The 23913-nt window shown below is 44.8% G+C and overlaps 1 protein-coding gene across 1 annotated transcript in view; it reads left to right on the top strand.

The window, feature by feature from the left end:
- Nucleotides 1-22266, top strand: part of LOC137332094 (follistatin-related protein 5-like) — a 499413-nt gene extending 477147 nt beyond the window's left edge. The window contains exons 15-16 of the mRNA XM_067995811.1: nucleotides 12687-12811; nucleotides 21567-22266. Coding sequence (XP_067851912.1) covers nucleotides 12687-12811; nucleotides 21567-22266 — 825 coding nt within the window. The remainder of the gene's footprint in view (nucleotides 1-12686; nucleotides 12812-21566) is intronic.
- The last annotated feature ends 1647 nt before the right edge of the window (nucleotides 22267-23913 follow it).

Below are 23913 nucleotides of genomic sequence, written 5' to 3'. Positions count from 1 at the left end.
GCTATCGACACCCACATCCCATGAATGAATTTTAAAAATCATCCTAGTAAATCTTTTTTGCACCTTCTCCAGTGCCTCTATATCCTTTTTATAATAAGGAGACCAGAACTGTTCACAGTACTCTAAGTGTGGTATAACCAAAGTTCTATACAAGTTTAACAACTTGTCTGCTTTTTAATTCTATCCCTCTAGAAAAGAACCCCAGTGGTTGGTTTGCTTTTTTTTATGGCCTTATTAACCTGTGTCGCTACTTTTAGTGATTTGTGTTTCTGTATCCCCAGATCACTCTGCTCCTCCATCCAATTTAGACTCTTGTTAACAAAGCAGTATGTGGCCCCCTTATCCTTCCTACCAAAATTCATCACCTCACACTTATCTATGTTGAAATTCATTTGCCAAATGCATGCCCATTCTGCAAGTTTATTAATGTCTTCCTGTATTTTGTCACAGTCCTCCTCGGTATTAACTATTTGGTGTCGTCCACAAATTTTGAAATTGTACTTCCAGTTCCTGAGTCCATATCATTTATGTAAATGGTGAACAACAGTGGTCCCAGCACTTATCCTTGTGGAACACCACTTCCCACCTTTTGCCAGTCTGAGTAACTACCTTTAACCCCTAGTCTCTGTTTTCTGTTTTGTAGCCAGCTTGCTATCCATTCTGCTACTTGTCCCCTGACTCCACATGCTCTGACCTTAGTCATGAGTCTACCTTATCGAAGGCCTTTTGAAATTCCAAATATATTACATCGACTATGTTACCCTTGTCTACCTTTTCTGTTACTTCTTCAAATAATTAAATAAGGATGGTCAAGCATGACCTTCCCTTTTTTAATCCTTGCTGACTATTTTCGGTTTCTTGATGTTTTTCTATTACATCTTTGAGTAAAGATTCCATTATCTTTCCTACCACTGATGTTAAGCTAATCGGTCTATAGTTCCCTGGACTTTTTCTATCTCCCTTTTTGAATATAAGAATCACTTTAGCTGTCCACCAGTCCTTTGGCACTATTCCCTTTTCTAATGAATTTTAATATATATGTAATAGTGCCTCTGCTATCTCTTCCCTAACTCTTATATATGCGTAGATGCTTCTGGTTCCTGCATTCTGGTAGTGGCTGGCTGGCTTCTGATGGCTGGTGGCTTGACTATGAGCTTGCCTGGCCTTTTTGTTCTGTATAGCTCAACAATACACTGGATGTCAGGGGAGTCTGTTTTGTGTGTTTTCATTGTGTAATATGTTTTTTCACATCATGAAGTAGTATACACTTCATAAAGCAAAATAAATTGTACTCCAAAAGACTGGAAAATGCACCAAATAAAGTGTCAAAAATCTAAAATTGCTACCAAACCATTGGTCAGGTCTGTAGCTGAAAGAGACTGGTAGGCCAAAGCATGGGCTAGGTGATAGCAGGGAGCTAATTTTGACTACCTATACAGCAGAGTATCCACCATGGACAAGCCACTCAGTAAAGTCTGGCAGACAGCCAGCAGAGATCCCGTCAGATATGTTAAAACTCCAGCTACTCCAGGCCCCACAAAGAAAGTTTGGGCCGCTGCCACCCCAAACGCCACCCCCCCCCCCACTCACCACCAATGAAACTCTCCCAACCCCTCCCACACTGCCAGCCTGGTAGCTTTTGGGCTGCCCGATCTCCATAGGCCCAAAACCGGTGAGCTGCCTCTGGACGACTATCTTGGGCAGGCAGCTGGCCTTCGAAATATTAATGAGGCCCAGCCATTAAAATGGACCAGGCCTCCCACTGCAGCTCCTAGGAGGGCAACCCACACGTCCTGCCAGCTTTCTATCCATGGAATTAAAATCCCCTCTATTGTTTCAACTATTTGATTGTCAGTCGGACATTTTATAAACTATGCACCTAAGTGAATGGTTGTTAGGATTGTAAGGTTGCCAACTCTGGTTGGAAGTATTCCTGGAGGTTTCATCACATGACCTCCTGCCTTCAACCGCCCCGCCCCCACACTCCCACCATTGGTTGCCCAACATATCCATCCTCATGGTGCACCGCCTTCCCGTGCCAATTGGGAAGCGAACAGACTCTTCATTACCCAATCGGATGATTCTTGTCTGTCAGTCAAACAGCCTTTTTTCCCATCTCCAATATTTTTATAACTAATAAACAGAAGTGTTCAAAGAAAATGTAAGAAAGACACACACTTTTTTTAATGCTACTATGATTTTTCTCCTGGAGTGCCCTGGAGATTAATCTTCAATTCCTGGAGACTCCAGGCTAATCCTGAAGGGTTGGCAACCCTATAGGATTGATCTGTGGACTTTCTTTCAAACCAAACTGAATGACTTCGGATCTGAATTGAAATCAATTCCGTTTTGAAATGGCATGCTGGTCAGATAAATGCAGATTCAAAATTTTAAAATAACAAACTAATGCATCAATCATAGGCTCAAATGGAGTTGTGAAATGCAACAATGGTTTGACCATCTCAACACATTGATTTCTCAACTTAATCAGTGAAGTTATTTTTTTTTTATTCGTTCATGGGATGTGGGCGTCGCTGGCGAGGCCGGCATTTATTGCCCATCCCTAATTCCCCTTGAGAAGGTGGTGGTGAGCCACCTTCTTGAACCGCTGCAGTCCGTGTGGTGATGGTTCTCCCACTGTGCTGTTAGGAAGGGAGTTCCAGGATTTTGACCCAGCGACGATGAAGGAACGACGATATATTTCCAAGTCGGGATGGTGTGTGACTTGGAGGGGAACGTGCAGGTGGTGTTGTTCCCATGCGCCTGCTGCCCTTGTCCTTCTAGGTGGTAGAGGTCGCGGGTTTGGGAGGTGCTGTCGAAGAAGCCTTGGCGAGTTGCTGCAGTGCATCCTGTGGATGGTGCACACTGCAGCCACAGTGCGCCGGTGGTGAAGGGAGTGAATGTTTAGGGTGGTGGATGGGGTGCCAATCAAGCGGGCTGCTTTATCTTGGATGGTGTCGAGCTTCTTGAGTGTTGTTGGAGCTGCACTCATCCAGGCAAGTGGAGAGTATTCCATCACACTCCTGACTTGTGCCTTGTAGATGGTGGAAAGGCTTTGGGGAGTCAGGAGGTGAGTCACTCGCCGCAGAATACCCAGCCTCTGACCTGCTCTCGTAGCCACAGTATTTATATGGCTGGTCCAGTTAAGTTTCTGGTCAATGGTGACCCCCAGGATGTTGATGGTGGGGGATTCGGCGATGGTAATGCCGTTGAATGTCAAGGGGAGGTGGTTAGACTCTCTCTTATTGGAGATGGTCATTGCCTGGCACTTATCTGGCGCGAATGTTACTTGCCACTTATGAGCCCAAGCCTGGATGTTGTCCAGGTCTTGCTGCATGCAGGCTCGGACTGCTTCATTATCTGAGGGGTTGCGAATGGAACTGAACACTGTGCAGTCATCAGCGAACATCCCCATTTCTGACCTTATGATGGAGGGAAGGTCATTGATGAAGCAGCTGAAGATGGTTGGGCCTAGGACACTGCCCTGAGGAACTCCTGCAGCAATGCCCTGGGGCTGAGATGATTGGCCTCCAACAACCACTACCATCTTCCTTTGTGCTAGGTATGACTCCAGCCACTGGAGAGTTTTCCCCCTGATTCCCATTGACTTCAATTTTACTAGGGCTCCTTGGTGCCACACTCGGTCAAATGCTGCCTTGATGTCAAGGGCAGTCACTCTCACCTCACCTCTGGAATTCAGCTCTTTTGTCCATGTTTGGACCAAGGCTGTAATGAGGTCTGGAGCCGAGTGGTCCTGGCGGAACCCAAACTGAGCATCGGTGAGCAGGTTATTGGTGAGTAAGTGCCGCTTGATAGCACTGTCGACGACACCTTCCATCACTTTGCTGATGATTGAGAGTAGACTGATGGGGCGGTAATTGGCCGGATTGGATTTGTCCTGCTTTTTGTGGACAGGACATACCTGGGCAATTTTCCACATTGTCGGGTGGATGCCAGTGTTGTAGCTGTACTGGAACAGCTTGGCTAGAGGCGCAGCTAGTTCTGAAGCACAAGTCTTCAGCACTACAGCTGGGATGTTGTCGGGGCCCATAGCCTTTGCTGTATCCAGTGCACTCAGCCGTTTCTTGATATCACGTGGAGTGAATCGAATTGGCCGAAGACTGGCTTCCGTGATGGTGGGGATATCGGGAGGAGGCTGAGATGGATTATCCACTCGGCACTTCTGGCTGAAGATGGTTGCAAACGCTTCAGCCTTGTCTTTTGCACTCACGTGCTGGACTCCGCCATCATTGAGAATGGGGAGTCCAGCACGTGAGAAGGTGGTGGTGAGCCGCCTTCTTGAACCGCTGGTTACCTAGAATTACATAGAATGTAATGTTCATGCTCCACACGAGCCTCCTCCCTACTTCATCTAACCCTATCACATATCATTCTATTCCTTTCTCCCTCATGTGTTTATCTTGCTTCCCCTTAAATGCACCTATGCTAGTTGCCTCAACTATTCCCTGTGGTAGCAGGTTCCACATTCTAACCACTCTCTGGGTAAAAAAGTTTCTCCTGAATTCCCAATTGGATTTATTAGTGAATATCTTATATTTATGGCCCCTAGTTCTGGTCTCCCCCGCAAGTGAAAACATCTTCTCTATGTCTATCTTGTCAAACCCTTTCATAATCTTAAAGACCTCCATCAGGTCACCCCTCAGTCTTCGCTTTTCTAGAGAAAAGAGCCCCAGCCTGCTCAATCTTTCCTGAAAGGTATTACCTCTCAGTTCTGGTATCATGCAGTGTGTGCCATCTGCAAGATACACTGCAGCAACTCACCAAGGCTTCTTCGACAGCACCTCCGAAACCCACAACCTCTACCACCTAGAAAGACAAGGGCAGCAGTTGCATGGGAGCACCACCACCTGCATGCTCCTCTCCAAGTCACACACCATCCTGACTTGGAAATATATCGCCGTTCCTTTATTGTCACTGGGTCAAAATCCTGGAACTCCCTACCTAATAGCTCTGTGGGAGAACCGTCACCAAACGGACTGCAGCGCTTCACGAAGGCAGATCACCACCACCTTCTCAAGGGCAGTTAGGGATGGGCAATAAATGCTGGCCTTGCTATCGACACCCACATCCCATGAATGAATTTTAAAAATCATCCTAGTAAATCTTTTTTGCACCTTCTCCAGTGCCTCTATATCCTTTTTATAATAAGGAGACCAGAACTGTTCACAGTACTCTAAGTGTGGTATAACCAAAGTTCTATACAAGTTTAACAACTTGTCTGCTTTTTAATTCTATCCCTCTAGAAAAGAACCCCAGTGGTTGGTTTGCTTTTTTTTATGGCCTTATTAACCTGTGTCGCTACTTTTAGTGATTTGTGTTTCTGTATCCCCAGATCACTCTGCTCCTCCATCCAATTTAGACTCTTGTTAACAAAGCAGTATGTGGCCCCCTTATCCTTCCTACCAAAATTCATCACCTCACACTTATCTATGTTGAAATTCATTTGCCAAATGCATGCCCATTCTGCAAGTTTATTAATGTCTTCCTGTATTTTGTCACAGTCCTCCTCGGTATTAACTATTTGGTGTCGTCCACAAATTTTGAAATTGTACTTCCAGTTCCTGAGTCCATATCATTTATGTAAATGGTGAACAACAGTGGTCCCAGCACTTATCCTTGTGGAACACCACTTCCCACCTTTTGCCAGTCTGAGTAACTACCTTTAACCCCTAGTCTCTGTTTTCTGTTTTGTAGCCAGCTTGCTATCCATTCTGCTACTTGTCCCCTGACTCCACATGCTCTGACCTTAGTCATGAGTCTACCTTATCGAAGGCCTTTTGAAATTCCAAATATATTACATCGACTATGTTACCCTTGTCTACCTTTTCTGTTACTTCTTCAAATAATTAAATAAGGATGGTCAAGCATGACCTTCCCTTTTTTAATCCTTGCTGACTATTTTCGGTTTCTTGATGTTTTTCTATTACATCTTTGAGTAAAGATTCCATTATCTTTCCTACCACTGATGTTAAGCTAATCGGTCTATAGTTCCCTGGACTTTTTCTATCTCCCTTTTTGAATATAAGAATCACTTTAGCTGTCCACCAGTCCTTTGGCACTATTCCCTTTTCTAATGAATTTTAATATATATGTAATAGTGCCTCTGCTATCTCTTCCCTAACTCTTATATATGCGTAGATGCTTCTGGTTCCTGCATTCTGGTAGTGGCTGGCTGGCTTCTGATGGCTGGTGGCTTGACTATGAGCTTGCCTGGCCTTTTTGTTCTGTATAGCTCAACAATACACTGGATGTCAGGGGAGTCTGTTTTGTGTGTTTTCATTGTGTAATATGTTTTTTCACATCATGAAGTAGTATACACTTCATAAAGCAAAATAAATTGTACTCCAAAAGACTGGAAAATGCACCAAATAAAGTGTCAAAAATCTAAAATTGCTACCAAACCATTGGTCAGGTCTGTAGCTGAAAGAGACTGGTAGGCCAAAGCATGGGCTAGGTGATAGCAGGGAGCTAATTTTGACTACCTATACAGCAGAGTATCCACCATGGACAAGCCACTCAGTAAAGTCTGGCAGACAGCCAGCAGAGATCCCGTCAGATATGTTAAAACTCCAGCTACTCCAGGCCCCACAAAGAAAGTTTGGGCCGCTGCCACCCCAAACGCCACCCCCCCCCCCCCACTCACCACCAATGAAACTCTCCCAACCCCTCCCACACTGCCAGCCTGGTAGCTTTTGGGCTGCCCGATCTCCATAGGCCCAAAACCGGTGAGCTGCCTCTGGACGACTATCTTGGGCAGGCAGCTGGCCTTCGAAATATTAATGAGGCCCAGCCATTAAAATGGACCAGGCCTCCCACTGCAGCTCCTAGGAGGGCAACCCACACGTCCTGCCAGCTTTCTATCCATGGAATTAAAATCCCCTCTATTGTTTCAACTATTTGATTGTCAGTCGGACATTTTATAAACTATGCACCTAAGTGAATGGTTGTTAGGATTGTAAGGTTGCCAACTCTGGTTGGAAGTATTCCTGGAGGTTTCATCACATGACCTCCTGCCTTCAACCGCCCCGCCCCCACACTCCCACCATTGGTTGCCCAACATATCCATCCTCATGGTGCACCGCCTTCCCGTGCCAATTGGGAAGCGAACAGACTCTTCATTACCCAATCGGATGATTCTTGTCTGTCAGTCAAACAGCCTTTTTTCCCATCTCCAATATTTTTATAACTAATAAACAGAAGTGTTCAAAGAAAATGTAAGAAAGACACACACTTTTTTTAATGCTACTATGATTTTTCTCCTGGAGTGCCCTGGAGATTAATCTTCAATTCCTGGAGACTCCAGGCTAATCCTGAAGGGTTGGCAACCCTATAGGATTGATCTGTGGACTTTCTTTCAAACCAAACTGAATGACTTCGGATCTGAATTGAAATCAATTCCGTTTTGAAATGGCATGCTGGTCAGATAAATGCAGATTCAAAATTTTAAAATAACAAACTAATGCATCAATCATAGGCTCAAATGGAGTTGTGAAATGCAACAATGGTTTGACCATCTCAACACATTGATTTCTCAACTTAATCAGTGAAGTTATTTTTTTTTTATTCGTTCATGGGATGTGGGCGTCGCTGGCGAGGCCGGCATTTATTGCCCATCCCTAATTCCCCTTGAGAAGGTGGTGGTGAGCCACCTTCTTGAACCGCTGCAGTCCGTGTGGTGATGGTTCTCCCACTGTGCTGTTAGGAAGGGAGTTCCAGGATTTTGACCCAGCGACGATGAAGGAACGACGATATATTTCCAAGTCGGGATGGTGTGTGACTTGGAGGGGAACATGCAGGTGGTGTTGTTCCCATGTGTCTACTGCTCTTGTCCTTCTAGGTGGTAGAGGTTGCGGGTTTGGGAGGTGCTGTCGAAGAAGCCTTGGCGAGTTGCTGCAGTGCATCCTGTGGATGGTACACACTGCAGCAACAGTGCGCCGGTGGTGAAGGGAGTGAATGTTTAGGGTGGTGGATGGGGTGCCAATCAAGCGGGCTGCTTTATCTTGAATGATGTCGAGCTTCTTGAGTGTTGTTGGAGCTGCACTCATCCAAGCAAGTGGAGAGTATTCCATCACACTCCTGACTTGTGCCTTGTAGATGGTGGAAAGGCTTTGGGGAGTCAGGAGGTGAGTCACTCGCTGCAGAATACCCAGCCTCTGACCTGCTCTCGTAGCCACAGTATTTATATGGCTGGTCCAGTAAAGTTTCTGGTCAATGGTGACCCCCAGGATGTTGATGGTGGGGGATTCGGCGATGGTAATACCGTTGAATGTGAAGGGGAGGTGGTTAGACTCTCTCTTGTTGGAGATGGTCATTGCCTGGCACTTATCTGGCGCGAATGTTACTTGCCACTTCAGAGCCCAAGCCTGGATGTTGTCCAGGTCTTGCTGCATGCGGGCTCGGACTGCTTCATTATCTGAGGGGTTGCGAATGGAACTGAACACTGTGCAATCATCCGCGAACATCCCCATTTCTGACCTTATGATGGAGGGAAGGTCATTGATGAAGCAGCTGAAGATGGTTGGGCCTAGGACACTGCCCTGAGGAACTCCTGCAGCAATGTCCTGGGGCTGAGATGATTGGCCTCCAACAACCACTACCATCTTCCTTTGTGCTAGGTATGACTCCAGCCACTGGAGAGTTTTCCCCCTGATTCCCATTGACTTCAATTTTACTAGGGCTCCTTGGTGCCACACTCGGTCAAATGCTGCCTTGATGTCAAGTGCAGTCACTCTCACCTCACCTCTGGAATTCAGCTCTTTTGTCCATGTTTGGACCAAGGCTGTAATGAGGTCTGGAGCCGAGTGGTCCTGGTGGAACCCAAACTGAGCATCGGTGAGCAGGTTATTGGTGAGTAAGTGCCGCTTGATAGCACTGTCGACGACACCTTCCATCACTTTGCTGATGATTGAGAGTAGACTGATAGGGCGGTAATTGGCCGGATTGGATTTGTCCTGCTTTTTGTGGACAGGACATACCTGGGCAATTTTCCACATTGTCGGGTAGATGCCAGTTTTGTAGCTGTACTGGAACAGCTTGGCTAGAGGGGCAGCTAGTTCTGGAGCACAAGTCTTCAGCACAACAGCTGGGATGTTGTCGGGCCCATAGCCTTTGCTGTATCCAGTGCACTCAGCCGTTTCTTGATATCACGTGGAGTGAATCGAATCGGCTGTGATGGTGGGGATATCGGGAGGAGGCCGAGATGGATCACCCACTCGGCACTTCTGGCTGAAGATGGTTGCAAACTCTTCAGCCTTGTCTTTTGCACTCACGTGCTGGACTCCACCATCGTTGAGGATGGGGATGTTTACAGAGCCTCTTCCTCCTGTTAGTTGTTTAATTGTCCACCACCATTCACGACTGGATGTGGCAGGACTGCAGAGCTTTGATCTGATGGTTGTGGAATCGCTTAGCTCTGTCTATAGCATGTTGTTTCCGCTGTTTAGCATGCATGTAGTCCTGAGTTGTAGCTTCACCAGGTTGGCACCTCATTTTTAGGTACGCCGGGTGCTGCTCCTGGCATGCTCTTCTACACTCCTCATTGAACCAGGGTTGATCCCCTGGCTTGTTGGTAATGGTAGAGTGAGGAATATGCCGGGCCATGAGGTTACAGATTGTGCTGGAATACAATTCTGCTGCTGCTGATGGCCCACAGTGCCTCATGGATGCCCAGTTTTGAGCTGCTAGATCTGTTCTGAATCTATCCCATTTAGCACGGTGGTAGTGCCACACAACACGTTGGATGGTGTCCTCAGTGCGAAGACGGGACTTCATCTCCACGAGGACTGTGCAGTGGTCACTCCTACCAATACTGTCATGGACAGAAGCATTTGCGACAGGTAGATTGGTGAGGATGAGGTCAAGTAAGTTTTTCCCACGTGTTGGTTCGCTCACCACCTGTCGCAGGCCCAGTCTGGCAGCTATGTCCTTCAGGACTCGGCCAGCTCGGTCAGTAATGGTGCTACCGAGCCACTCTTGGTGATGGACATTGAAGTCCCCCACCCAGAGTACATTTTGTGCCCTTGCTACCCTCAGTGCTTCCTCCAAGTGGTGCTCAACATGGAGATGAAAGGGTAGAAATTCTGATTTATTTCATGAGGATTAACTCCTGCTTAAAAATAGCACACACAGGAATGTCATCGGCCTTACCTCCATCATAAGGTCAGAAATGGGGATGTTTGCTGATGACTGCACAGTGTTCAGTTCCATTCGCAACCCCTCAAATAATGAAGCAGTCCGAGCCCGCATGCAGCAAGACCTGGACAACATCCAGGCTTGGGCTGATAAGTAGCAAGTAACATTCGCGCCAGATAAGTGCCCGGCAATGACCATCTCCAACAAGAGAGAGTCTAACCACCTCCCCTTGACATTCAATGGCATTACCATTGCCGAATCCCCCACCATCAACATCCTGGGGGTCACCATTGACCAGAAACTTAACTGGACCAGTCATATAAATACTGTGGCTACGAGAGCAGGTCAGAGGCTGGGTATTCTGCAGCGAGTGACTCACCTCCTGACTCCCCAAAGCCTTTCCACCATCTACAAGGCACAAGTCAGGAGTGTGATGGAATACTCTCCACTTGCTTGGATGAGTGCAGCTCCAACAACACTCAAGAAGCTCAACACCATCCAAGATAAAGCAGCCCGCTTGATTGGCACCCCATCCACCACCCTAAACATTCACTCCCTTCACCACCGGCGCACTGTGGCTGCACTGTGTACCATCCACAGGATGCACTGCAGCAACTCGCCAAGGCTTCTTCGACAGCACCTCCCAAACCCGCGACCTCTACCAACTAGAAGGACAAGAGCAGCAGGCACATGGGAACAACACCACCTGCACGTTCCCCTCCAAGTCACACACCATCCCGACTTGGAAATATATCGCCGTTCCTTCATTGTCGCTGGGTCAAAATCCTGGAACTCCCTTCCTAACAGCACAGTGGGAGAACCGTCACCACACGGACTGCAGCGGTTCAAGAAGGCGGCTCACCACCACCTTCTCGAGGGCAATTAGGGATGGGCAATAAATGCTGGCCTTGCCAGCGACGCCCACATCCCAGAAACGAATAAAAAAGAAGTGCGTCAAGCATTCGTATATTAACGTCAACAGTGGAAATTTCTATCCTCAGCTGAATAAATAAAACAGAACTGCTCAGCCAATGTAGAGCTAGGTGGTTGATAATAAGGGCAATCTCCCTCTATCTCACTCAGAGAGCTGCTATGGATGAGCACATTCGAGGTAATTTTCTGAATTTGTGCTACCAGAGGGAGCCTTGTCCATCAGTAATGCAAATGGGTAACTAAGGCATGTGCAGCATATAATTTTCTGTCCCGAAATTTCCACTATGCGTGAATGGTGGGTAAGGCTTCAGGCTGACAGCAAAGTCGAAAAATTATCCTTTTTGCATCCCTCTGGGAACCAGCTGTAACCTTTCTAGGTCATTAAGCTGTGTACTAGGGCCTAATGGTGCAGTTGTTCAGTGGCATAGGCCAAGTAACATTAGAAAGCAAAGGACTTATTTCCCATTCAGCAGCAAAAGGCTTTCCTGACTACAGGAATCAAAACAATTGAATTAAGTATTTAAATTCACTGACGTTACTTTTTATGCTTAAAATCACTCTTCCTACCCTTGGTGAAATTTCAAGTATATATTCCACCCAGACTGATAAATTTGGCTTCAGTGTATTTTTTAAAATAATAAAATCTTGCCTCTCTGAGGATAAGGCTCCAGCTATTTCTGTGGGATGGAGAATTTTTTTTAAAAAATAGAATTTTAAATCTCTGCAGTGGTGTTTAGGAAATACCAAGCTGGTGGCAGTTACTACTAACCTGTCCAGTTTACTTAAAACTGCTAGGAGCTTGAGGCCTTGAAGTTGCCAAGTGGAAAGAAGTGTGCTTGTGGTGGCCATTTACTACCTAATGCTAATGGGCTCATAAACAGTGCAAAACTGACCGTTTGGGTACTGCCTAAGTGTCCAGTGATTTGATGGAAATATACATGGAAACCTTTGACCCTGAGTAACTCTGCTTGCACTGAATGATGCTATATGTGTAGTTATAGCTCCACAATACGCAATTCAGTGAGTATAGGCCATACAAATCTAGGAGCTACCAGGTTCAATCCTAGGTCTGTACTGAATTAACTGGTCTAAACCATTGTGCTAGTGGGTGATGCTACAAATGATCTAAGTGTCTTGGGCTAGGAACGGAAAAAAAATCATCGAAGATTCTTGTTCCTGATCACTGTCCAGTGAGTCCTGCTTGTAAGTTCATGGCGTAGATCCTTGTCTTCATGACCTGGGCGGTAATCTGGAATCTGGTGTGGCGGATCACACCCCTTTTATAGAACCCATCTGATTTGCATTCCATTAAAAATCTACACCCATATGTGAGGACATCTAATGAGCACAGTATTGCCCTCAGCTGTGATGACCTTAACAACCAAATACTCCACTCACTGTGCAGGCTTAAAAGTGATGAATGGCCGCTTGGCTGAGATAGTTAAATTGTGCCAGTATCTGTGGAATCATAACACAGAAGAAAGTTGAAAATATATTTTAAAATAAATAAGTCAAGAAAAAATTACCTGAAGATTAGAAATTGAAGATTGGAGACATTGGCTGCATGGCTCTGCTGATTATTCTGATTCTTATTTTTGCAGGTCATCACCCAGGCAAGTGGAAACGGAGTCCATCACACTATCCACACACAACCAGTTGGCAAACAGTTTGATCGAGTGGATGACTTTTTCATTCCTCCAACTAACCTCATCATCAATCACATTAGGTATGATTGTAATCTTGTTTCAAAGAGAAATTTTTGTGATAGTGCAATAGCATGGTATATTGCTCATACAAGTTGTCTTGTATGAGCAATATACTATGCTGTTGCACTGCATTATACTGTAGTATATTCATCCAAATACTACAGCAGAAATTAGGAGTTTTCTATTGGAATAAAGATCCTGGAGTGATTGTACCATTTGTAACTATTAAGGACTATTCCTCCAAACAAATAATCTGTGTTTTTAAAGACAAACACAGCACTTTGACAACAGCAATAGTTCAAGAATATTAATGAGATGTTTGTGGATGATATTTGGGGAATTAAGAATGAGTCTAGGAAGTATGAATATGATTAATTAACTCCTGTACAGTATGCAGGCTTCACTTAGCCTTAAGTCCATGCACATCTGAATTGAGTCAACAACGATAGATCCAGTGATATCCCATACATCTATATCCATTTACCACAGTTCTACTAGCAATATGGCCTTGGGGTTGACTCATATATCCCCATTTGACATATAACAATGACCCTACTTCAGTCCCTGGGAGGAGGAAATAGGTAAAATGGTTACAGCATACTATGACAGGTTTTGATATCACCAGTACTACATGAAAGAGAGCAATACTTTTGTGATATGGGGGAGGACATTCGCATGATATACTCGACATGCTGTCTGATACAAACTATGATGAGGTTAACTTAATTAATCACTTCACTCCCAAACAAAGTGCAACATATGAATCAAACATATTTCAAAGGGATGAATAACACAAGAATTAGTCCGTAGTTGCCTTTTGCACATTCTTACATTGACAAGAAGCAATGTATTATTTCACAGATGCAGGTAGTAAAATTAAAATACAGATTATGGAAGGTAGTTTGTCTAACATTTGGCACTGCCGAGTCCCAGAGAAAGAACGAACCTTAGATTAGCTTTTAGAACTGGTCAGAGTGATTGATCTGGCCAAATGTCATAGAGCAGATGGAGAAACCAAGCAACAAATCCCTATCAATTGGATAAACATCAAGTTAAAATTGCATCATGCCAAGGTGAAACCATAGTCAAGGCAGGTTGGTTCCAATTGTGTGTTTTTGCTATGATAGAAACTACCCACACATCGGTGTTTGCCCAGCAAAGAGCAAAGAATGCTATGCCCATGGACAGGAGCGGCATTTGCCTTCCGGGGGCTGTCAAGGCCTTAGCGAAGGTGCAGAAGAGATTTAATAGAATGGTACCAGGGATGAGGGACTTCAATTATGTGGAGAGATTGGAGAAGCTGGGATTATTCTCCTTAGAACAGAGAAGGTTAGGGGGAGATTAGATAGAGGTGTTCGAAATCCTGAATGGTTTTGACAGAGTAAATAAGGAGAAACTGTTTCCAGTGGCAGAAGGGTCGGTAACAAAACACAGATTTAAGGTGATCGGCAAAAGAGCCAGAGATGACATGAGGAAACATTTTTTTAAGCAGCGAGTTGTAACGATCTGGAATGTACTGCCTGAAAGGGTGGTGGAAGCAGGTTCAATAGTAACTTTCAAAAGGATAAATACTTGAAGTGAAAAAATTTACAGGGCTATGGGGAAAGAGCAGGGGAATCGGACTAATTGGATAGCTCTACCAAAGTGCCGGCACAGGCACAATGAGCCGAATGGCCTCCTCCTGTGCTGTACCTACTATGATACTATGATACTAAATACTACCTAGATTCAACACCAAACTGAGTTTCTGACCCCATATCCTCTGTTCAAAGACAAAGATAGCCTAGTACAACCTCCGTGAAATTGCCTGCCTCCATCCCTATCTCAGCCCATTTGCTGCTGAAACCTACATCCATGCCTTTGTAGCCTCCAGACTCATCTATTCCTATGCTGTACTTGCTGGCCTCTCATCCTCTCCGCTCCATAAATCTCAGCTCATCCCAATCTCTGCTGCCCATATCCTATCCCACACCAAGTCCTGCGCACCCAACAACCCTGTCCTCGCTGACTTACATTGACTCCCAGTCCCCCAATGCCTCCAACTTAAAATTCTCATCTACGTGTTTAAATTTTTTTGCGGCTTTACCTAACTCTATCTCTGTAAGCTTCTCCAGCTTTACAACTCCCCCTCCCTCACCATTGAGCTCTCCGTTCCTCCGACTTGGTTTTTAGTGCATATGCCCCTCCTTCTGCCACACCACTGGTCACCATGCCTTCAGCCACCTAGGCCCATGCTCTAGAATTCCCTCCCTAAACCCCTCTGTTTCTCTACTACCTTCTCCTTTAAGACGCTCCTTAAAACCTATCTCTTTCACCAAGCATCTAGTCACCCATCCTAATATCTTCTTCTTTGATTCAGTGTCCAATTTTGTCTGATTAAGCCTCTGTGAAGCATCTTTGAACGATTTTCTACATTAAAGGCACCATATAAATTCAATTTGTTGCTGTACTAGGAGCCATCTTTATGCAACAAGATGATTTTCGTCCATCTAGACCTATCATTTATGCCTGTTGTTAACGCAATTCCACAGAGCAACAGCCAGAATGAATGGTGGTAATTATACGGGCTGTGTAAAGATTTCATCTAAACATCTACGGTCGACAATTTACTGTAATTACAGATCATAAGCTTTTCATCCCCATATTCCCCAAGCCACAATCTAAACCTTCTAGGATCCAACAATGGCTGCTAAAAATCCAGTCTTTTGACATGAGTTTTAACTACCGACCTGGATCTGATAATCCTGCTGACTAGATATCACGACTACCAGATTCAGTAGCTTCCACAAGTCAGAGAGAGCTGAAGAATTTGTTCATTTAGTTATGCAACATTCTGATCCCAAATGAATCATTCCAGCTGATATAAGACTAGACAGAAGAATCTTACAATGCAGGCAGTGATATAGTGTTTACACATAAGTTAATGGCACAAGTTGAAATAGTTTCCTGGCAGCTTTGGATGCTTCACCATGAGGCATCTATCACTGAGGATGATATTCTATGTGGCGAGCATATAGTCATTAATGACAGATGTATAGGTTTGACAGTTGTGTCTCAATCACGTTGACCATTAAAGGACAATGAAAACAAAAGTCCTCCTCAGAACCAAAGTGGGTTTCCCAGACATAGACAATAAGGTAGATGAAGCTAATAAAAGATGTCTCGGCTCTCAGATGTCAACAAATGAACCACTTGCCATTTCAGATCTACCTGATAATCTGTGCCAGAGATTTCATGTTTATTTTCGGGAGACTCTTTGCATTAGGAGACTATATTTATTTTGCCCAATTTACAGCAGTTGAAATAATCAAATCAATATCAGCTAGAGCTACTATTCCCCCCATTTACCTTATTTTCCATTCTTCTCTTCCCAATTTCCTCTTTTAAGGTTTTTTTTCTCCTCACCTCTTTCTTTGTCTCCTTACACTATCCCTGGATGAGAGGGCAGCTGGGCAAACTACTCTTAGGCTTCTCTCAGTGCCACTCTAAAGTTGGCCATGGTGACTGTACATGAAAGCACCCCCTCCTCCCTTTCTATTATTTTAAATGCCACTAATTTGACAAGTGATGAGTTTGTTCTCTCTCCATAAAATTTAAAAAAACTAAACCAAATGTGAATTGAATGAGTAGGGCCTCAATTTTAGAATGAAGGAGCAGGTGCGTTGGGGGCAGGGGGGCTCCGAAAATCAGGTAAATCCCGAGCTGGTTCGGCATCTCATTACCCGTCGCTGTCAAGGTCACCACTGCCCTCAACTTCTTTGCCTCTGAGTCATTCCAAGGTGCCACCGGGGACATCACCGGGGTCTCTCAGTTGTCTGCACACAAGTGCATAATACAGGTCACTGACGGCTTGTTTCACAGGGCCTCGCACTATATCAACTTCCCCATGGACGACCTCAGCCAGACGGAGAGGGCAGTGAGATTCCACTCTGTGGCTGGCTTCCCACGGGTGCAGGGTGCAATCGATTGCACCAATATCACAATACGGGTACCTCCACACGAGCCAGGACTGTTCATCAACAGAAAGGGGTATCACTCCATCAACACTCAGCTCGTTTGTAACCACCGAAAAAGATTCCTTCACGTGTGCACCAGATTCCCTGGCAGCTGCCACAACTCCTTCATCTGAGGGAATCCAACATCCCAGGGCACTTCCACGGACCAACACCATTAAGGGCTGGCTCCTCGGGGACAAAGGATACCCCCTGCACACGTGGCTCATGACCCCTCAGAGGAACCCCATCAGTGACCAACCGCGTTGCTACAATGACAGCCATTTCGCCATCAGGTCTACAATTGAACATGCAATAGGGCTCCTTAAGATGCGATTTTGTGCCTCGATCATTCTGGGGGTGCTCTGCAATATGCACCAGCGAGAGTGGGTCGCATTATAGTAGTGTGTTGTGTCCTGGACAACATGGCACAACAGAGAGGGGTACCGCTTGAGGAGGCCCCATCCACATCTGCCAGCCACTTTGAAGAGGAGCAGCAGGAGGAGGAGGAGGAGGTACGCATGGGCAGAGCAGCGGCTCACCTGGCTGCTCGTGAGGCCAGGGATGCACTGATATGGGAACGATTCTCGTAAGATCAGAAAGTGAGAAGAGTCCAGTCCTCATACCACCTCGAAGGACCAGATTCAACACCAGCCCCCCAGCCCCCCTCCACAAAACAGTCCTACAACTATACATACACCCACTGGGTGGCATCAAGTGTCGCCGTTCATGATGAGGCACGTGAACGGGCGCTATCACAAAAGCAGTCAAGAATGGGCAAGATGTGGCAGTGGTGGTGAGAATGATAACATTTAATGTGACTTTAACAAAAACCAAATCTAAGTGAAAAACATGACAGTCAGTCAGACACCCTTGTGCACACCCTTCATGATCACAAATCCTTAGCCTTTCTCTTCCTACCACTTCTACTTGGTGCATCCCCTGTGGCTGCAGCAGCTCACTTTCATGCCCTGACTGCTTAGATGCTTTGGGCCTATGCCCCCTGGGTTTTGGAGCCCGTGAGGGCCCCTCCAAAGACTGCTTCACCTGCACCTGTGCAGGGGCTGACTCGGCCATCTAGAGAGGGGGCAGCATTGCGGGTACTGGTTGAGAGGGTGGCAACGGGTGAGACATGGGAGTGCTTTGAATGGCGTCCCCACTTCCACGTCCCCTTTCGCTATCATCCCTCTCCTGGGCCAGGCCCACATCACTCCTACCACCCTGCTGCAGAGCAGCTTGGTGAACAAAAGTGCTGTGTTGTAAGGCCACAGATAAGGTATCTGTCATCCTGTTTAAGATGGCAGACATGTTGACATCCACAGTCTGCACCGCCATTATCATGGCCTACATAGACTCATTTGTGAGCCAGGCTTGAAGGGCAATGGAGGCAGCCGTTCTCTCCATCGCAGACATTCCCGCGACACTATCTCAGACAGTTGCTCACGTCCCTGTGATACTATTGCAGACAGTTGCTCACGTCCCTGTGACACTATCTCAGACAGTTGCTCACGTCCCTGTGACACTATCTCAGACAGTTGCTCACGTCCCTGTGACACTATCTCAGACAGTTGCTCACGTCCCTGTGACACTATCTCAGACATTCCCTCCCGTACCTGTGCCACCATTCCACTAATGCACGATTTGACCTCCTCCATCCTCTGCATTATTGTGGAGAGTGTGCGTGGCACCTGTTCCAGTACCTCACAAATGTGGTGCTGTCCCTCAATCATTCTCCTTTTAAAGGATGGCCCCCGGGGTTAGAATGGGCACCTGGTTGTTCTTCGAGCTGGCGCGGACACGATGGGCTGAATGGCCCCCTTCTGCGCTGTATCTTTTCTGTGGTTCTATGGTTTTATGGGTTCAGCATCTGCTTCCAGCTCAGCAGAGCCTGGAGAGGAGTGCGCTACCGATGCACTCTCCGCAGCTGTCCCTGCCACCAGTGTCTGCTCGTGCTCACTTGTGTGTGGCGACTCACCAGGTATCAACCCAACTGACTGACTACTAGGATCCACTGAGATGTGAGTATCTGCACTGGTGCAGATGTGATGGTGCACCCTCAGAGGCTGGCAGGTTCCTAGAAGGCAATATTAAGCATAATTACAGATGTGTCATGTTGCGATGAGCATACTGAGGTGCTCAACATGCCAATCATTGTTAACATCAATTCATGTTGTGTGTGATGAATGTTAAAGTTGTGTCACTAGACGTTTGAGGGGTGCCAGTCTCGGCTTCCCCAACGGACAGCCGCACTCGAGGGTGCGGCTGATCTCCAGGGCCTCCTGCTCAGAGTCTGTGAGGACCACTGTTTGTTGTGGCCCCCCCTCCAGTCCTCATACTCTCACGTGCATTTTGCACTCTCTTCTAGAAAGGGAGAAAGTACAGATGTGTGAGTGAGTGATGGTGAAGTGGCCAACCAGTGAATGCATTGGTTTGGGTGAGGCTGACCATGAAAGAGGTGCATCAGAGGGTGAGTATGAGGGGGAAGTGATGTGGAAGACAGAATGCAGGAGAATCAGTAAGTGTACTCACTTTTGCTGACCTAATGAGGTCACTGAAGCGCTTCCTGCACTGAACCCAGGTGCGGGAGATGTTGCTGCTGCTGGTGACCTCCTCTGCCACCTCGAACCAGGCCTTCTTGGTGACAGAGGCAGGCCACTTCCTTCCATTTCACGGGGTAAAATAGTTCCCTCCTCCTCGTGACCCCGGCCAGTAGCAGCTGAAGTGAGGCATCACTGGACCCTTGGAGTAGCCTTGCCTCTGTGCTGCTCTATTGTGATTTCTGGGTCTTTGCTCCAGCAAAAGCCTTTGGAGCAATGGCCCTGCAGCTGACAGCCTGTGATGCGGGTGCGCAGTCCTCCCGCTGCGCAGCTTTCAGATGGCAAACCCGGAAGCTTCGTTCAGTGGCACCAATTCACTTGCGATCCTGTGCAAAATGGACATATTTTATTAGTTGGGTTACCCACGTGCCCATTCACCTGCCCGCTGCCATCCTGCCTCCATTCTAAAATCAGGGCCTAGGTATCTGTTCCTTCAAAATGGGGTCTCAGTCTGAAACTTTCAACACATCAAACTGTAAACATGGGAATTAAGTTGTAAATGGCATTTTGACTACTTACATCCATTTGAGCCAAAAATAATAATTTCCATATTCTAGATCAAGTAAATCATTAGCGTGTTATATCTTTGAAGTACAGAAAATAGAATAGACCATTGTACCTTTGGCATTTCAAATTCTTCCATTTTTGTTTCTTTATATTTCTGAAATATGGTGCACAGTTTTGCACAAGCTACCTTAAAAAGGTTACAGATGCATTCGAAAGGGTTTGGAAAAGAATGACCAGGAATATTCCAGGCCTTAGGTGACTAAATTATGAAGAAAGGCTGAAACAATTAAACATTTTCATTGGAAAAAGACTGGAGGCAGACGAGATTGAAGTAAATAAAATATCTAGCTTGGACATTGAGCAAAGGACTTTAAAACACAAGTGCACAATTCATACACTTCAAGCTAGGTGATTTGAAAAATAAATTCCACATTACAGTGGACATGTGGAATAGACGCGGAGAAAAGGATGTTGGATCAATATTTGTTAAGAAATGGGATTAAAGGTTATAAGGATATTTCTAGAACTGCTTTATTTTTTCAGGAGGAACTTAGTGTTCCTTAAAGTAGGGGAAGGAAGGGACAGGATGGAATAATCATACGTGGTCTTTGGGTGGAGCAGGCATCATAAACCAGTTTCATTTTGAACTTTCTTATATTCTGATGCTGATCATTTCTTTTTTGAGGAGGAGTGAATTTTTGTGTTCATCAAGGAGAGGGACGTTAGTGCAGGAAATTGAACACTTTTCCATTTTTTGCATCCAGTGTCAACATTCAGTACTTCAGGTCAGATATAGCATAGGTTAGAGGCAGAATGAAGCAACCTTTATTTTTCCCTAACAATGTTCATTAACTGCAATCACATAAAAGCAGCCCCACGATACCTTAAGTACCCATTGCAAACAGGTGCTGAGTATCTGGACCACTGCATAGGGAGGACCCTATAATCCACTTCCCTAAAAAGTCTTGTGCATTATTGGTGTGCAGACTCAGAGCGCTTGATTGTTACAATTTGGGACAATGTTCACATTGGGCACAAAGTACTTAACATCACATTAGCAAACCCTGGTGTTTCTGTTAGATCTTTCTTTTTCATTACTATGTTTTGTTCTGTTTAGAAAGCTCTCACTGAAGCCTAACATCACAGGACTATTGTCTGCTGGCCACATAAAATGAGAAAGAACTTGTAATATAGCCAACTACCTAGAATTTTACAACCAGACATTTGTGTCTGTTACAGAAACAACATCTTAACCAAATGTATCACTCAACCTTCTACTACTTGATTTTTAATAGATTGGACTCCTTCCTTAATAGCAGCCCAACACCATGGAAATAAATGGAAAAACCCTTATATGCTTGATACTTGTCCTTATTAGAGTGCAGTTTTAAGCAAATAATCATTGTCTACAATGGGAATGAATGTCTGCAAGGGTTTTCTCGCTCATCCACCCTAACGTTGGTGAAGAGCCGTGGAAACCCCAGAAAAATGATGCTGTTTTCACGAGATTTTCCATGGCTCTTCCGCCAAAGTTACAGTGGACAAACAGATGAAACCAGTGGAAATTCAGCCCCATATGTTTATGTAAGATGGTCTTTTGTTTTTTATTTTCACTTCATTTTGTTTTTACTTAAATGATTAATTCTCCATGCGATCTGTGTTTTTATATATTTTTTTAGGTTCGGATTTATTCTTCACAGATCAGAAGCAGCACTTCACAAGATTGATCTGGAGACTGTGGCCTACATCAAAACAATCAGCCTGAAGAACTATAGCTGCATCCCACAGGCAATGGCCTACACTCATCTGGGTGGCTATTACTTTATCCATTGTCAGGCAAATAGCTCAACTGCGTCCCAGCCACAGATCATCGTAGACAGTGTCACTGATTCTGTAATCGGATATAATGATGAGGTGTCAGGTACTCCATACATCTCCCCTGATGGACACTACCTAGTCAGCACAGATTACAGGGGGTTACTGAGAGTCCAGTCTATTACCTATCGAGGTGAGATCAAGTCTGCATTTGACATTACTACAAACCTACACATTGTTGATGTGACCTTTCAGCCATCTTTCACAGAAGCCAACCAGTACTACATCTACGCCAGTTCTCGTGTTCAGACAGATCTGCTTTTTCTGGAGCTCTCCACAGGGAAGGTTAACATCATTAAGGGCCTAAAGGATCCCATAAAACAAAAGGACTGGCTGTGGAATAGCAACAACAGGGCCGTAATAGGCAGCGGCCTATTTGGACAGCATCTTGTTACCCCATCTAATGATTCCCTGTTCATCATAGGTGCAAGACAAAACAAATTGAACTGTGAGATATCCGACATAATACGAGGTAACACAATCGTATGGGTTGGGGAAGCATGAGAGGCTACAGAGTGGAGCTTACATTCATCCAATGACCTTTCACACTGCTTTTAAGACAACTGTACAGTTAACATCTGCATTTTTTTACACTGAAAAGCAATCTTAATGTACACAATAACTTTGCTGAACTTGCAGTGTTTTGAACATTATTAGCGTGAGCGTTAGGATGCAACTATTAGTTGAATAATAAATTAACCCTTTGCGTGTTAACCCTTTGCATTTTTTAAATCACTCATTGTCTAACCCATATCTGCAAAAAATATATATATTTTCTATAACTTTTCACTGTAGACTATCATAGATGTAGACTAAAAGACAAAAAGCACTACAGGATATTTCTTTTTCAGTCCTTTTGCAAGCTAGAAACAAAAACTGAGGCCACTATAATTTTTACTTTGATGTCAATCTCATTGTTCCATCTCTTTTAATTTGGGTGCAATAATGATACTACAGTACTCAAAGGGTCACAAAGCAAAAACAATAAAGGTACACGTTGATTGACATTATTCAGCTAATTGTTGTTTAAATACTTGACTCCTCCCCCACTAATTTTGTGACTCCTTTAATATGTTTTATCAACGTAGATGATACGATATTCTAAAATTGACAGATTTGCTTCTGTGAGCCATTGTGTATGGTGAGCCCCTTGTTGCAATGTACATTCCTGAAATGGCAGAGATAAAAGCTAGCGGGAGAGGTAAATTCACAGTGTTGTTAATGCATTAGTTAACCCTGAGGGTGTATGAGCATTGTTCAGTGTTTGGTGACATGGTGGAGAAAACACTTCCAGTAGGATTTCCACTGTTTTTTTTAAAGAAAAGTTGCAAGGATGATTGTGGCATCTGAAAGTACAATGTTCCAATTAGCAGAATGCTGCACCTGAACTGAATTGAATCTAACATCGGGAGAAGCTCCAACACACTGTAAAACATTAGCCAGTCAGCAAAATGCATCTCACCAGCGGTTTTGGAATGTTCCCTTGCTATTGATCAGGCAATTTTGCCTGATTAAGAGAAACTGAATATTTTTATCCTATCCAAAGAAGCCTCTCACTCCCCACCGCACCCCCCTTCCCCCACCAAGATATGAAAAATTTAAAAACATATCTTTAACTGTGCTCTAATAAGCAACAACACAATGCTGAAAGGCAGGGAAATGATTGTGAATATTTCAGCCAAAGGACAGTGATATTCCAGTCCTTTAATAACAGCCTATCACCGCTTCCCCGGTAGATTGTTCTGGAGAGTTCTTTAAAGCTTAAATACCTTCTTTGTTTCCTAGTCTTAAGATTCCTTTAATACTGTAATGTGATGCTGTGTCTTGGAACTATGAGTCTCCCCATTTTATTTTTTATTACGTTCTCAAAATGAACTGTTGCAATACATCTAATTTAGTAAGATGGAACCTGATGGCAAAATTTATGCAGAAACCCTGGCCATGAGTGAGTTTTTCAACTTTATGACAATATTATAGTAACGGTTAACTTCATAATTTAAAACACTGCACAATGCAACCTAATATTTTGTTTCCAGATGAATTTAGGATCTTTTTAATTTTTGTTCATTTAAAGATGATTACCACAGTTTCATAGAATGTGACCACAAAAGCCTTGACACGTATGACATATGGGGACTCAATGGACTCGAT

Source organism: Heptranchias perlo, chromosome 14 (genome assembly GCF_035084215.1).
Source record: "Heptranchias perlo isolate sHepPer1 chromosome 14, sHepPer1.hap1, whole genome shotgun sequence".
Lineage (NCBI taxonomy): Eukaryota > Metazoa > Chordata > Chondrichthyes > Hexanchiformes > Hexanchidae > Heptranchias > Heptranchias perlo.
The sequence above is the reverse complement of the archived record's forward strand: the minus strand, read 5'-3'. Positions and strand labels throughout refer to the sequence as shown.